This window comes from Oncorhynchus masou, chromosome 22, assembly GCF_036934945.1.
Source record: "Oncorhynchus masou masou isolate Uvic2021 chromosome 22, UVic_Omas_1.1, whole genome shotgun sequence".
Classification (NCBI taxonomy): domain Eukaryota; kingdom Metazoa; phylum Chordata; class Actinopteri; order Salmoniformes; family Salmonidae; genus Oncorhynchus; species Oncorhynchus masou.
This window is the reverse complement of record NC_088233.1, coordinates 36,762,984-36,776,750: the sequence shown is the minus strand read 5'-3', so window position 1 is coordinate 36,776,750 and position 13,767 is coordinate 36,762,984. Positions and strand designations below refer to the sequence as shown.

General features: G+C 41.7%; 1 protein-coding gene across 2 annotated transcripts in view; it reads left to right on the top strand.

The window, feature by feature from the left end:
* Window positions 1-6,407: 6,407 nt before the first annotated feature.
* Window positions 6,408-13,767, top strand: part of LOC135509424 (zinc finger protein 423-like) — a 154,993-nt gene continuing 147,633 nt past the window's right edge. The window contains exon 1 of one of the 2 annotated variants that reach the window (XM_064930073.1): window positions 6,408-7,382. In XM_064930073.1, the coding sequence (XP_064786145.1) occupies window positions 7,343-7,382 (40 nt within the window). In that variant the 5' untranslated portion in view covers window positions 6,408-7,342. The remainder of the gene's footprint in view (window positions 7,383-13,767) is intronic. The other variant, XM_064930072.1, reaches the window with a different exon arrangement.

Here is a 13,767-nt window from a genome sequence, read left to right as displayed (position 1 = left end):
CCCTCCACCTCCAAATTGATTCCTCTCCAGAGTACAGGCCTTCCTTCTACAGTAAACGCGAATCCGACCATCACCCCTGGTGAGACAAAACCGCGATTTGTCAGTGAAGAGCACTTTTTGCCAGTCCTGTCTGGACCAGCGACGGTGGGTTTGTGCCCATAGGCGATGTTGTTGCCAGTGATGTCTGGTGAGGACCTGCCCTACAACAGGCCTACTAGCCTTCAGTCCAGCCTCTATCAGCCTATTGCGGACAGTCTGAGCACTGATGGAGGGATTGTGCATTCCTGGTATAACTCGAGCAGTTGTTGTTGACATCCTGTACCTGTCCCGCAGGTGTGATGTTCGGATGTACCGATCCTGTGCAGGTATTGTTACACGTGGTCTGCCACTGCGAGGACGATCGGCTGTCCATCCTGTCTCCCTGGAGCGCTGTCTTATGCGTCTCACAGTATGGACATTGCAATTTATTGTCCTGGCCACATCTGCAGCCCTCATGCCTCCTTGCAGCATGCCTAAGGCACGTTCACGCAGATAAGTAGGGACCCTGGGCATCTTTCTTTTGGTGTTTTTCAGAGTCAGTAGAAAGGCTTCTTTAGTGTCCTACGTTTTCATAACTGTGACCTTAATTGCCTACCGTCTGTAAGCTGTTAGTGTCTTAACAACCGTTTCACAGATGCATGTTCATTAATTGTTTATGGTTCATTGAACAAGCATGGGAAACAGTGTTTAAACCTTTTACAATGAAGATCTGTGAAGTTATTTTGATTTTTACGAATTATCTTTGAAAGACAGGGACCTGAAAAAGGGACATTTCTGAGTTTGTCAAACATGGATGAGATCAAATGTATCTTTTCCAACCTTAGGCAGTGGTACGTTGTAAAATCAATCAATTTTTTATCTCTAGATGGTGCTATAGAGCCATTCAACTTTTATTTTTGAAACCACTGCATCGCCAATATCAAATGTTTAGTCTTCTCTGAAATGAAAAGGCTAAAATCTATTATATCAGAAGTCCCAGTTGAAATGTTTTCATTGCTGTTTTGCCACAGGCCTGTAATATTTTTCATTATTTGCTTTCTTAGTAATTTCTTGTTCTCTATTAGTTTAAGTGGAAGAAGCACTGAACTCATAATTGAGATTACAGGGAAACAATCTTGTTACTGAAAATGCTCTGCAACAGATAAAGGTGCCAGACTTTTTGAGAATGAAATCAACTTCTCTTCAATTCTATTTTCATCCATTTCATGTTGTGCACCATGGCAACTGTATTATGTTTTGATTCTGTGACATCAAAAAGTGTATTAATATGTACCCAGTCTGAACACCATTGAGGCTTACATGAGGACATAGGCAATAAATATTGTTTCCCAATATAACAGTAATGATGGCTCTATTCAAAGTTTGAATCCAATAACTTTACTTTCAGAAAATGTCTATCAGTGCTGAGAAACAATGCTATTGTTGGCTGAGTTACAGACTGTATATGTATTTCCAGTACACTGTCGGTTGTACATTGCTGAAGAACAAGTTGGGGGGAAAAATCTACTACTGTTTGTTCTCATTTGGCTGTGTGTATTGCAGGATGCACACGGTCATGGTTGGATTAGAGTTAGTGTCTGTTGGTGGTAGGGTGTGATTGTGGTGTGAGTTTAGGAGTTAGTCGTGTGATCGTGGCACACAGAGTCCGTGTGACTGTATGAGTGGGTGGACATGTGTGGCCAGGCATGTTCACCAGTTGTTTGTCTCCAATTCCTGATCACAGGCCCTCGGCTGCAGCTGTGAAGAATCCATCGACTCTCAAAGTATTAGCGAAATGTTTATGCTTCATTTCACCAGCTGAGAAATGTTGATTGGAGCTTTGTGGGAGAAGGGAAAAACAAGCTATGAAGCAGAGGAATGGCTCGACTGAAAGATGGATAATCAGATTGACAAATCAACTGCTTAAATACAAAAAAAATTGTGCACATACCTCCAACTTTTAACCCATGTTTTTGCACATGTAAGCCTACATACAGGAAGCAATCATGTTGAGAACGGATTTTTTTTGTTGCACATGAGGGCCCTCCCCTGAAGCCTACATATACTTTACTTTCCACTCCTGAGTTCACAATTGGATATCAATCAAAATGTATCACTATGACTATTCCTGGCACCACTGTGTCAGAATTCACAGGATCTGATCTGCAGTTGGCTCTTAATGGGACGCGTTTCTTCGTTACCTTTACCCCACATTGGGCCTGTGTGTGCTGCTGTGAATGAGATCTTCATTAGGATCCTCCAGTCCCCCCCACCATTGCCACAGATGAGTGCCAGGTAGGCACTCTAACAGCCAAACATGTTGATAATTAGACCCCTGTTATTGGAAGGTGTTATCACAACCATTAACATTATAATGTGTGGGTATCTATAAGGGGTGGGGTTGATTGATTTGGGGTAGGTAGCTTTGTTTGTCGAGATTGATGCCCCTTTCTCATTTAAATGTCATGGAGGGTCAATCAGAAAGCCTCTATATTATGATTGAGCACGTGTCTCTGGTACATTTTGATCATGTGTACTGTATGACATTTATTCTTGAGGGGAAATGTGCACTGTAGTCTGCATGTATTTGTGTCTCGTGGTATGAAGTGTGTGCATGGGATAAGAGTGAAGTCACCCACTCTTTGACTCTCTCTCTCACACAAACACACTGTACAGAGAGATGAGAGGCTGTGTATTTTGCCTCCATCCATTCTACAAGACACATTTCCTTTTTCCCTCTGCCTTTTTGGCAAAAACATGCTTCTCTTTCTCTTTTTTTCCTTCAGTTTTCCTCCCCAAAGTTGGTTGGCTTGACTGTGCCGCCATTCGTCAGTTCCTCAACATCAGCGACAGATCCGGCAAAGCCCCTGTGCACAAAAGGCTTTAATTGGGTTAAGTTTGTCCGCCACAGATAACATTTCTCTTTCTGTTGAGAATAAAACAAATTGCTGGCACTAATGGCACTGTTTAATGTAGCTCTTATTATTATGGATGAAGGAAATTAGGAAGAGACTCCCTACAGAGAGCTGATGTCGTGGGAGTGAGTGCATTGTTGCAGCTCACCAGAAAATATTTTTGCTGGAGTGCCGTCATCCTTGCCTTTGCCTCCACTTCCCCCTTTCACTGCCAAAAACACACATAACACACGTTTTAAACCCAGTATGGGCAGAAATCCCATTGAATGTGCATTCACACAAAAGTCATGAATTGAGTGGCATATTCTAGGTGGGAGAAAATATGAGGAAAAGTTATAACTTAACAAACGGGAAACATAATAGATGTACAGTGGCGTCCGAAATTATTGAAACCCTTGATAAACATGATCAATAATATATACTGAACTATATTCTACGCAAAAACAAATGGGCAAATATTATTTTATACTAATACAATTGATAAGTGGAAGATTTTTTTTCTAAAAGAAGTATGGGTAAAAACCATTGACACCCCTATAGATTCTTATAAATATAGTAGTCTGTTATTGGTAATGGTGCTAACCTCTCACCATTACCAATAACAGGGGAGGTTAGCATGTTTTGGAGCTATGATCTGTGTAATATTCTCTATCGTCATTATTCACAATTAATTTAAGATGATCTGTAATCATGATAGCATCCACATTAATGTAGAAGTGTTTAGAAACATATTCTATTCTTATTTACAATAAAATATACTCCCAAATGACCCAATACATTATTATTCATTTCTATTGGGCCAAAATAACCTGAAACACAACCAAAACAAACTGAAAATGCATCCAACAAGTTTGTATAGTCACAAGCGTAGTCATTGCATGCTGGGAATATGGGACCAAATACTAAACTTGTGACTACTTTATTTCTAAGACTCTTTATGGGTGTCAATAGTTTTGATCCCTACCTTTTTGAGAAATAGTATTACTTGTTAAACAAAATCTATTTCTTTGAGCAATTGTATTAGTAGAAAATAATATATTTTCCCCATTTTTTTGAGCATACAATATTGCTCTGTGTTTGATTAATTTATTTTATACAGTCATTATTGCTCATCTTTATCAAGGGTGTCAATTTCAGACCCCTCTGTACATAGATACATGAATATCCCAACAAGCAGCACCCTCCTCCAATCTCCCTTCATCATCATTATTGTTCTCTGGTCCATGGAGGCCTGTTCCTGTGTAGAGCATCTGAAATCACTGTGCTGCCAAACCCCAAACTGTGGTGGGGAACCTGAGCAACAGCAGAACAAAGAATTCCTCCATGCACATTTGGCTGGAGTTTAACACAGTCAGAGGAAATGGATTAATCTTAAGTGACAAAAGAATATACAGTAAAATATTGGTCTAATGTGTATTTTCCCATGCATATTTATATTAAAAAGATACTAGAGGCAAAATGATTCCTCTGCTCTCACCTTATTGCTCACTATCCACACACAGACACCACGCTTAAGAGACAAAAAGAGTGTGGCTTTGCAGTATTTAAATCAGTTATGTCTAATTATTTCCTTTAAAAATAGCGTATCTAGGGCAAAACCAATGAGATGTAACATTGTCTGTGGAAGTGGGGGGGGGGGGGGGGGCTAGCAGAGCTGGCAAGAGTTCAGCTGAACAGAACAGAGAGAATCCGCTGTAGGCAAAATAAATATAACATGAACTCTCCAGGCTTGTGACAGTACAGTGAGGGAGTGTTTAACAGGGCTTTCTGAGGCTAGTCCTACTACACCAAGAATATACATGTATTTAAGGTGGAGAGGCAATGGGAGAGGGACAGACTGTTGTTTCCATCAACTGTGTTGTTTATGTGACAGGTGTATTGGTGTGCTCCTTCACATCCTTGTCAGTTTTCATGTGTCATCATTAACTGTGTTACCAATAATCAAACAGCATTTCAAATCAAGCAACAACACAGTGATGTCTACATTGTAATGTGAGTCAATAAAATGTGCATTGCAGTCACATTTCACATGCTGATCTAAATCAATTTAGGCCTACATGAACTATGTAGACATCCCCAAATCAAATATGCTAAACTGGTTTTCTAACACAAAATCCAGTTAAACAGAACAGCATTATTATTCAACTATACTACATGTCCCTTCTCCTAATACTTCCACAGCCCTTTTAGATTTGCCTAATGATTCTACTGGCTCAGTGTGGGGAATCAAAATGGCAAGCAGGATATTCATATGTCCCTGCGTTGTTACTGCTAGACCAGAGATTGTCTTAATTAATATCAGCCACATGTCTTTTTGCCTTATTCAAAGCTGGTTGATGCTCTATAAAACCAAATCCGAACGATGACAGAGGGTGTAATCGCGTGCTATGTGATTCAACAATACTACTTTTAGAAACCATTCATCTCTCGGCTGTCCTTGACCCTTAAGGAGCTTGTAATGTGGGCTATTTTCCTCCTTTGTATTTATCGAAGAATAAGGGACCACTGCTGAGAGATTTTACCCTTGTGTGCCAGCGGCCTCTCTCTGGGACGCCACAAGCGCTTTAAAAGCGGTCTCCAGGCGCGCGCTCATTTCAGGGGGAGTTCAGACGAGACAAGAGGGGCCCCCACCTCAACGGGGGTCAATTTTAAAGGCCGCTCCGTCTCACGACGGGGGCGAGGCTCAATCTGCAGGACACCCCGCAGGTCAAGACAGGGAGGGAGCCCACCAAGTTATCCATGACAACGTTCGGGCAGCTCTAGCTTGGTCAAAGAGCACACTGTGCAGGAGAGAAAATAACAAAGCACCATGTGATTTTAAATATTTTTGTGGCTCATATTGGCAACATGTCCCTTTTCTGTAGGGGACAAACACACGAATTGCAGTCCTAGTCTGAACTGTTAGGGCTCAGCAGTTTGCCCCAACACATAACTCCTGACATTATGAGTTCCGTTGGTGTTGAAAACATATGGCCCTCTAATAGGTCCTGTCCGAGGGTTAAGCTTACCACAAGTGAGGGCCCAGACCCCTTTGATAAAACAACATAAATACACTGCTAGGCCGATTATTTCAAATACATAAAACATGTGAATAATTACATGACAGGGCTTTATATTTGTAATAGGTGCATTTAGAAAGCCACCACGCACAATATAGGCCCATATAAAAAATACAATCCAGTCAGACTAATTTATGATAAAATATAAACAATTAGGCCTATGTATGTAAAAAAAAAAAAAAATATCAGGTTGCATTTCACGACCACCGACCTTTAGAAAAATAATTTAAACATAATTGGCAATCGTCACCCCTAGTGAGAAAGTAGCGCACGACTAACCAATTTAAGATGGAAAGGACTAAAACCGAATCCGGTCCGTATTTTTCACGCGCTGTGCAGAGTTCTTTGATGCTCCGTGTTTTGGCCCCGATCCGTGCTCCAAGTTGAGCTGTAGTTTCCATGGCTGACCATGGTTTGGTGCTGTTGGCTCTCTCTGTCTGTTCAACCCAGGCTGTGCATAGCTCCCTGCGGGATCAGAGCGCTCCCCCGCCGGGACCCTACTCTCACATCCTCCTGCTGGGACACGGCTACATTTCCAGCCAAGCCTGGCTTTATTATGTGTGTCTGCGCTGCAGCCCCGCCAGCAGTCGGATCGGGAGGCGGAGGGAAGACCAGAGTCAGGACAAAGAAAAAGGTGGAGAGAGGCTAAATACTACAAACATTTGACTGATTTCAGGATTTAAAAACACAAATCCCCAAGGGGTGAAAATGCTGGGTAAGGTTGATTTACCCATGCCACCTTCTGAAAAATAACGGACGAAGGGAGGTTCGGTGTTCGCAAGATTAGGGTGAAAAAGAGACTTATTCCGAGAACTGCACCAACAAACCCTCAAGACGAAGAGGAAACGGAGACAACGTAGCGCTTGATTTAACGGAATTCTATAATTGTATAGTCAATGTCATCGTATTTTGATGTATTGGCACCTTTCTAACGGCCCGATCAGGTGTTACCGCATGGCTGTCATTTTGGCGTTGGCTGCCTCTTGAAACTTGGACTCTTACCGATTAAGTCGCCTATAGCTAAGGTGTTTATGAACGTAAAGGAGCAAAAGATACTGTCGTCACGGACTCCGAAAGAAAGACGCGTTATTCCGTTAATTCTACAGGTTGAGTCCAGCCGAAGAAGTTACGTTGCTGGAGTATCCGGGCGCAGCGCCTCTCCACAGCTCCAAATTGTATAGACTACTCACCTCCCCTTTATCTGGACTATAGGATACTATCAGACTTAAGTTGCCGCATTGCAACAGGCAAAGAAGTGAAAAACACGCCAGCTGAAGTATCCATCTATATGACTGTTTTCGCAAAACATTAGAGATCGATACGAGAAGAAAATACTTTCACAATTCAGAGATGTCTAGACGAAAACAGGCCAAACCGCGCTCCGTAAAAGGTAAGTTGTTTCAATGGGGACAAACTCTCGCATGACCAATAAGATTTCATGACTACCTTTTGGCCTTGGCTACTATGTAATTCAACAATTAAATATCCTCACTTTGTTTTATTTATATGTATATATATCAAACAAAAGCCTAAGCAATTTAGAGGGGGAAATAATAGATAGGCCTAATTTATCCGGTCCAACACAGCCAACTTTTTTGTAGAGTTGCAATAGTGACTCAGGTCTTCCCTGGTCAGTTGATTACTTAATTGATTTAACATTGTGACCACATTTGTTACTTGACTAGACTGCAATGTGTTTGTTTCATTCGCTACTGTTCACCTGCATCGTGGAGATGTGTGTATTGATGGTCACCCCTGCTGTGTATGACGCGCATTAAGCCCGTGCATTCCCACATCTTGCATATGCTGTTTTTCCATCGCCATGATTAAACTATAGGCATATTGGTTTGTTTTACTTGCTAGGCCGTTTTCTTGGTAACCTGTATTTTCTAGTCAAATTCAATTGGACCGCATCCGTGAACTGAGAGCGAGATGATACTGAGCCATTACAGTGAAGTGGACGGGCAAGGGGCATTTGGCTCGTTTTGCCTCTGTGGAAACCAGATGGGCAATGGGGTGGCCATGTGGTCCCGAATTATTACCCCTCCCCCAATTTGTCTTTTTGTTCTAATTGGTGGCAACAACGTGCAATGGTTTATTTAGGTTGAAGGGTTATAAAGCCTACAGTGTTTTCATTATTTATTTATTGTTTTGTTAGTTGTGCTCTCTGTACATGCAGTGGATGGTTCATTAAGACTAATGGCAAGTTGAAAATGGGTTGATGACCACAGGGGTTGGTATGTTTCTGAGTCAACAGAGATTGGTGTCATGACCTCTCGGGATGCCTTTGGTGTCTACTAAAATATACACTGGTTCAAAGCAAGACATTTTAAAAATGATCACATATAAGCTGAATATGGGAAAGGGATCACTTGATTATTTCAACAATTACTAATATCGCTGAACTAACTACAAGGCAAATACAGGTAACTCCCAAAATAAAGTAAACACTTGAGTAAATCAGGGATACAAAGTATATTCAAGGCAGGTGCTTCCACACAGGTGTGGTTCCTGAATCAATTAAGCAATTAACATCCCATCATGCTTAGGGTCATGTATAAAAATGCCCAGTTTCCCGTTATTTCAGCTGCTATGGCTAGAATGTGTGTCAATCACCAGATCTCAACACAAGTGAACATTTCTGGGAGAATCTGAAGTGGTGTCTGAGACAGCGTAGTCCACCACATCAACAAAACACCAAATTATGGAATTTCTCGTGGAAGAATGGTGTCGCATCCCTCCCACAAATTTCCAGACACTGGTAGTATCTATGCCAAGCCGCATTGAAGCTGTTCTGGCGGTGGCACAATGCCCTATTAAGATGCTGTTTCCTTTATTTTGACAGTTACCTGAACATGTACTACATGTCACGTGAAAACAAATCCCAATTTCTCTGCTTAAAGCAAGCTAGTCTTTGTACTGTTTTGTATCCTGAGTGTGTGTGTGTGTTTGGCAGTGGCAGCTTGTGGCTTTGAATAAACAAAGCTTGTGCTTAGTCAGTGATGCACAGCAGCCAGAGGCCAGATCTATGTGTAACTAAGATGTGTTCTGTTGCTATCTCCCCACAACACCTTTCCCACTAACTGGCATATTCTCAAATTATGAGTGAGTGTCAGTGGTACAGGGCATGCACCAGGGATTATTTGTGTTTTTTCCTGTGTCCTCTTGTCTCTCACCTGCTCACTCAACTCCTAAGAGTGCCTGTCAATGCCAATGCTCAAATCAAATGTTATTGGTCACATACACATATTTAGCAGATGTTATTGCGGGTGTAGCGAAATGTTTGTGTTCCTAGCTCCAACAGTGCAGTAATATCAAACAGTGCAGTAGTATCTAACAAGTCACCATAATACACACATTTAAACGTAAAAGAATGGAATTAAGAAATATATAAATATTAGATTGAGCACTGTCGGAGTGGCATTGAATAAAATACAATAGAATAGAATACAGTATATACCGGCTATGATGAAAAAGGATTTGAGGAAACCACCAATCCTTGTTATCATCAGTAGGTTGTGGTGGAGGGATTTACTATCCTAATTGTAGATGGCTAATTGAGGTTGCATTAATAGCTATGATTGGCTGTTTTACTAAACGGGGAGGGGGGAGAGGGGAGCGAGTGGTTCTTATCAAAATATTATTTCTCCCGATTAATCCTTTTTTAATGTGTGTCTTTGCGTAGAGTGCCTGGCCGGGGTATTTCTGTTTCATATCTCCCCCGTCCCCATGAGTATTTCATGCATTATGTAGTGATGATTATTACTTAATTACACATTAATAAATCCTCTTCATTTACAGGACATTAAGCGGGAATGAGTGCACATGACATCCAGGGAGCGAGAGAGCACTTGTTTATTTTCCACAGTGTTGTTTAGTCAATCAAATCAAATAGGACCTTTAACCTGGGATGGGGGAGAAGGAGCCGTTGGAACAAGGCTTGTTCTAAGGCTCCACCCCCCCCCTCTACTTTCCCCCCTCTTTCCACGCAAATTCCACCAGTAGTACTGTTTACACCAGCTTCCCCTATCAATTCAACATTTTTCTAAGTTGCAGAAAAATCTTCCAACATCTTAATCTATTTTTTTAGCTCCACCTGACTGAGATTGTAATGTTTCTCTTCTCTAGATTCTGTAGTGTAGATATTCATTTTGTGCGTCCGTATTATGTTGACATAATAGAGTACTTGATTGTATTATTTGTGCAGTTAAATCGTCTCTCAATCTACATTATGGTTAGATTATTCAGTTGCTCGTACACCTTTGTAGTAACACTGTATTAACATGTGAGATAGCACTTCAGTAATTACATAGCAATAGCAAGAGTTGAGCGTTTTGTTTTGTTATACAAGAAGAAAAGGGATTGTTCTTTATTACATATTTTGTTATAACACAAACTATGCAATTTCCAAAGCAATTGAGCACCCTGTAACAACAATGCTGGTACTCAAGTAATTATAGTGTTAATTATATACAGGCGAGCATCTCATTGAAAGTGTTACTGCTGCATGTTGTTATGGATTGATGTGGATTTGTTTTTCAGGAAGTGTGTGTGTGAAGCATATCCCTGGCATCCCTCTACCCCTCTCTCTGCCTTCCTAAAACCATCTATTTTAACATTAAATGGCATTGTTATTGTCATCTAGGCTTTTGGTAGCACAGCCAACGTTTCATTGGTCAACAGGCTGTTATAAAACAGTGAAGTGAGTTACCACTGGGCAGATTGAGTGATGAGAGCCTGCTCCCCTGTCTTTATTCTCGTGTGTGTGTGTGTGTGTGTGTGTAAGTGGGAAAAGCGAGAAAGTCCGGTTTGTCTCTTTCACATTATATACAGACAGTGATATTACACTTTTATGTGCCTTTGTGTTTACTAGCAGCAGGCAGGCATGAAATGTCTTTTAGCAATAGTTTTTTCAATCTGTGAGTATAGAAGACTGTTGCCCTGTATTAATGGTAGGTGAACCACAAAATAGATTTTTCTAAGCCTTTGTAAAATGTTCATTGACTACACAGCAGGGAGAGTGATTTTTGTCTTGTATTTTGATATGACCAAAAAAGTAATTGGTCATTGTTCAGCCACCGCGGGCAACTATTTTTATATAGAGCTTATTGGTTGGCACAATATCATATGGATTTTGCACATTTTTCAAGATGGGGAAGGGGGGGCTTTTTTAAAGGTACAGTGCTCTTCAGTTACATGAGTCATTGAAATAGGAAATGGAATAAACTGCTTATAGTGGGCTGATACTTACAATAAACGTTGCTCTAGAATCAGTCGGTTATTTTAAAGATATTGTCAGGGATGGATCTGATTCTTCCTTCCTTCAAAATAAAATGTTATTGGTCACAGGTGCTGAATACATCATGTGTAGACTTTACAGTGAAATGCTGAACACATCAGGTGTAGACTTTACAGTGAAATGCTGAACACATCAGGTGTAGACTTTACAGTGAAATGCTGAACACATCAGGTGTAGACTTTACAGTGAAATGCTGAACACATCAGGTGTAGACTTTACAGTGAAATGCTGAACACATCAGGTGTAGACTTTACAGTGAAATGCTGAACACATCAGGTGTAGACTTTACAGTGAAATGCTGAACACATCAGGTGTAGACTTTACAGTGAAATGCTGAACACATCAGGTGTAGACTTTACAGTGAAATGTTTACTTATGAGCCCTTTCCCAACAATGCAGTTAAAAAGTAAGACAAATATTTTCTAAATGAAAAAAAGGAAATTGTAACATAATAACAAGGCTATATACAAGGAGCACCAGTACAGAGTGAATGTGCAGGGGTACCAGGTAGTTATGAGGCTATATACAAGGAGCACCAGTACAGAGTGAATGTGCAACCAGGTAGTTATGAGGCTATATACAAGAACCAGTACAGAGTGAATGTGCAGGGGTACCAGGTAGATGAGCACCAGTACAGAGTTTACAGTGAAATGCTTATGAGGCTATATACAAGGATCCAGTACAGAGTGAATGTGCAGGGGTACCAGGTAGTTATGAGGCTGAACCAGTACAGAGTGAATGTGCAGGGGTACCAGGTAGTTATGAGGCTATATACAAGGAGCACCAGTACAGAGTGAATGAGGGGTACCAGGTAGTTATGAGGCTATATACAAGGAGCATACAGGTGAATGTGCAGGGGTACCAGGTAGTTATGAGGCTATATACAGGAGCACCAGTACAGAGTGAATGTGCAGGGGTACTAGTTATGAGGCATATACAAGGAGCACCAGTACAGAGTGAATGTGCAGGGGTACAGGTAGTGAAATGCTGGAGCACCAGTACAGAGTGAATGTGCAGGGGTACCAGGTAGTTATGAGGCTATATACAAGGAGCACCAGTACAGAGTGAATGTGCAGGGGTACCAGGTAGTTATGAGGCTATATACAAGGAGCACCAGTACAGAGTGAATGTGCAGGGGTACCAGTAGATGAGGCTATATACAAGGAGCACCAGTAAGGTAGTTATGAGGCTTATGAGCACCAGTACAGAGTGAATGTGCAGGGGTACAGGTAGTTATGAGGCTAGTTAACCAGTACAGAGTGAATGTGCAGGGGTACCAGGTAGTTATGAGGCTATATACAAGGAGCACCAGTACAAAGGGGTACCAAAGGAGCACCAGTACAGAGTGAATGTGCAGGGGTACCAGGTAGTTATGAGGCTATATACAAGGAGCACCAGTACAGAGTGAATGTGCAGGGGTACCAGGTAGTTATGAGGCTATATACAAGGAGCACCAGTACAGAGTGAATGTGCAGGGGTACCAGGTAGTTATGAGGCTATATACAAGGAGCACCAGTACAGAGTGAATGTGCAGGGGTACCAGGTAGTTATGAGGCTATATACAAGGAGCACCAGTACAGAGTGAATGTGCACCAGTACAGAGTGAGTGAATGTGCAGGGGTACCAGGTAGTTATGAGGCTATATACAAGGAGCACCAGTACAGAGTGAATGTGCAGGGGTACCAGGTAGTTATGAGGCTATATGTGCAGGGGTACAAGTTATGAGCACCAGTACAGAGTGAATGTGCAGGGGTACCAGGTAGTTATGAGGCTATATACAAGGAGCACCAGTACAGAGTGAATGTGCAGGGGTACCAGGTAGTTATGAGGCTATATACAAGGAGCACCAGTACAGAGTGAATGTGCAGGGGGGGTACCAGGTAGTTATGAGGCTATATACAAGGAGCACCAGTACAGAGTGAATGTGCAGGGGTACCAGGTAGTTATGAGGCTATATACAAGAGGTACAGAGTGAATGTGCAGGGGTACCAGGTAGTTATGAGGCTATATACAAGGAGCACCAGTACAGAGTGAATGTGCAGGGGTACCAGGTAGTTATGAGGCTATATACAAGGAGCACCAGTACAGAGTGAATGTGCAGGGGTACCAGGTAGTTATGAGGCTATATACAAGGAGCACCAGTACAGAGTGAATGTGCAGGGGTATGAGGTAATTGAGGTAATACAGTATGTTCATGTGGGTCTGGGTAATAATGACTCGGCAATCAGGACGTATAATAAACCGTGTAGCAGCAGCGTATGTAAAGTGTGTGTTGGGAGTGTCAGTGTTGTATTAGTGTGTGGGTGGAGTCTAGTGAGTGTGCATATAGGCAGTGCAATGGACTCAAAACAATTAAGACAAATAATAAAAAAAGAGATTCAAAGTATAGGAACTTCCTTCCTGTAGTGTAGAGTAGTCTTACTCTACAGCGGTCCCTACTGGTGTGGACATGTGTGTGCCCAGGCAGGGTGAGCTC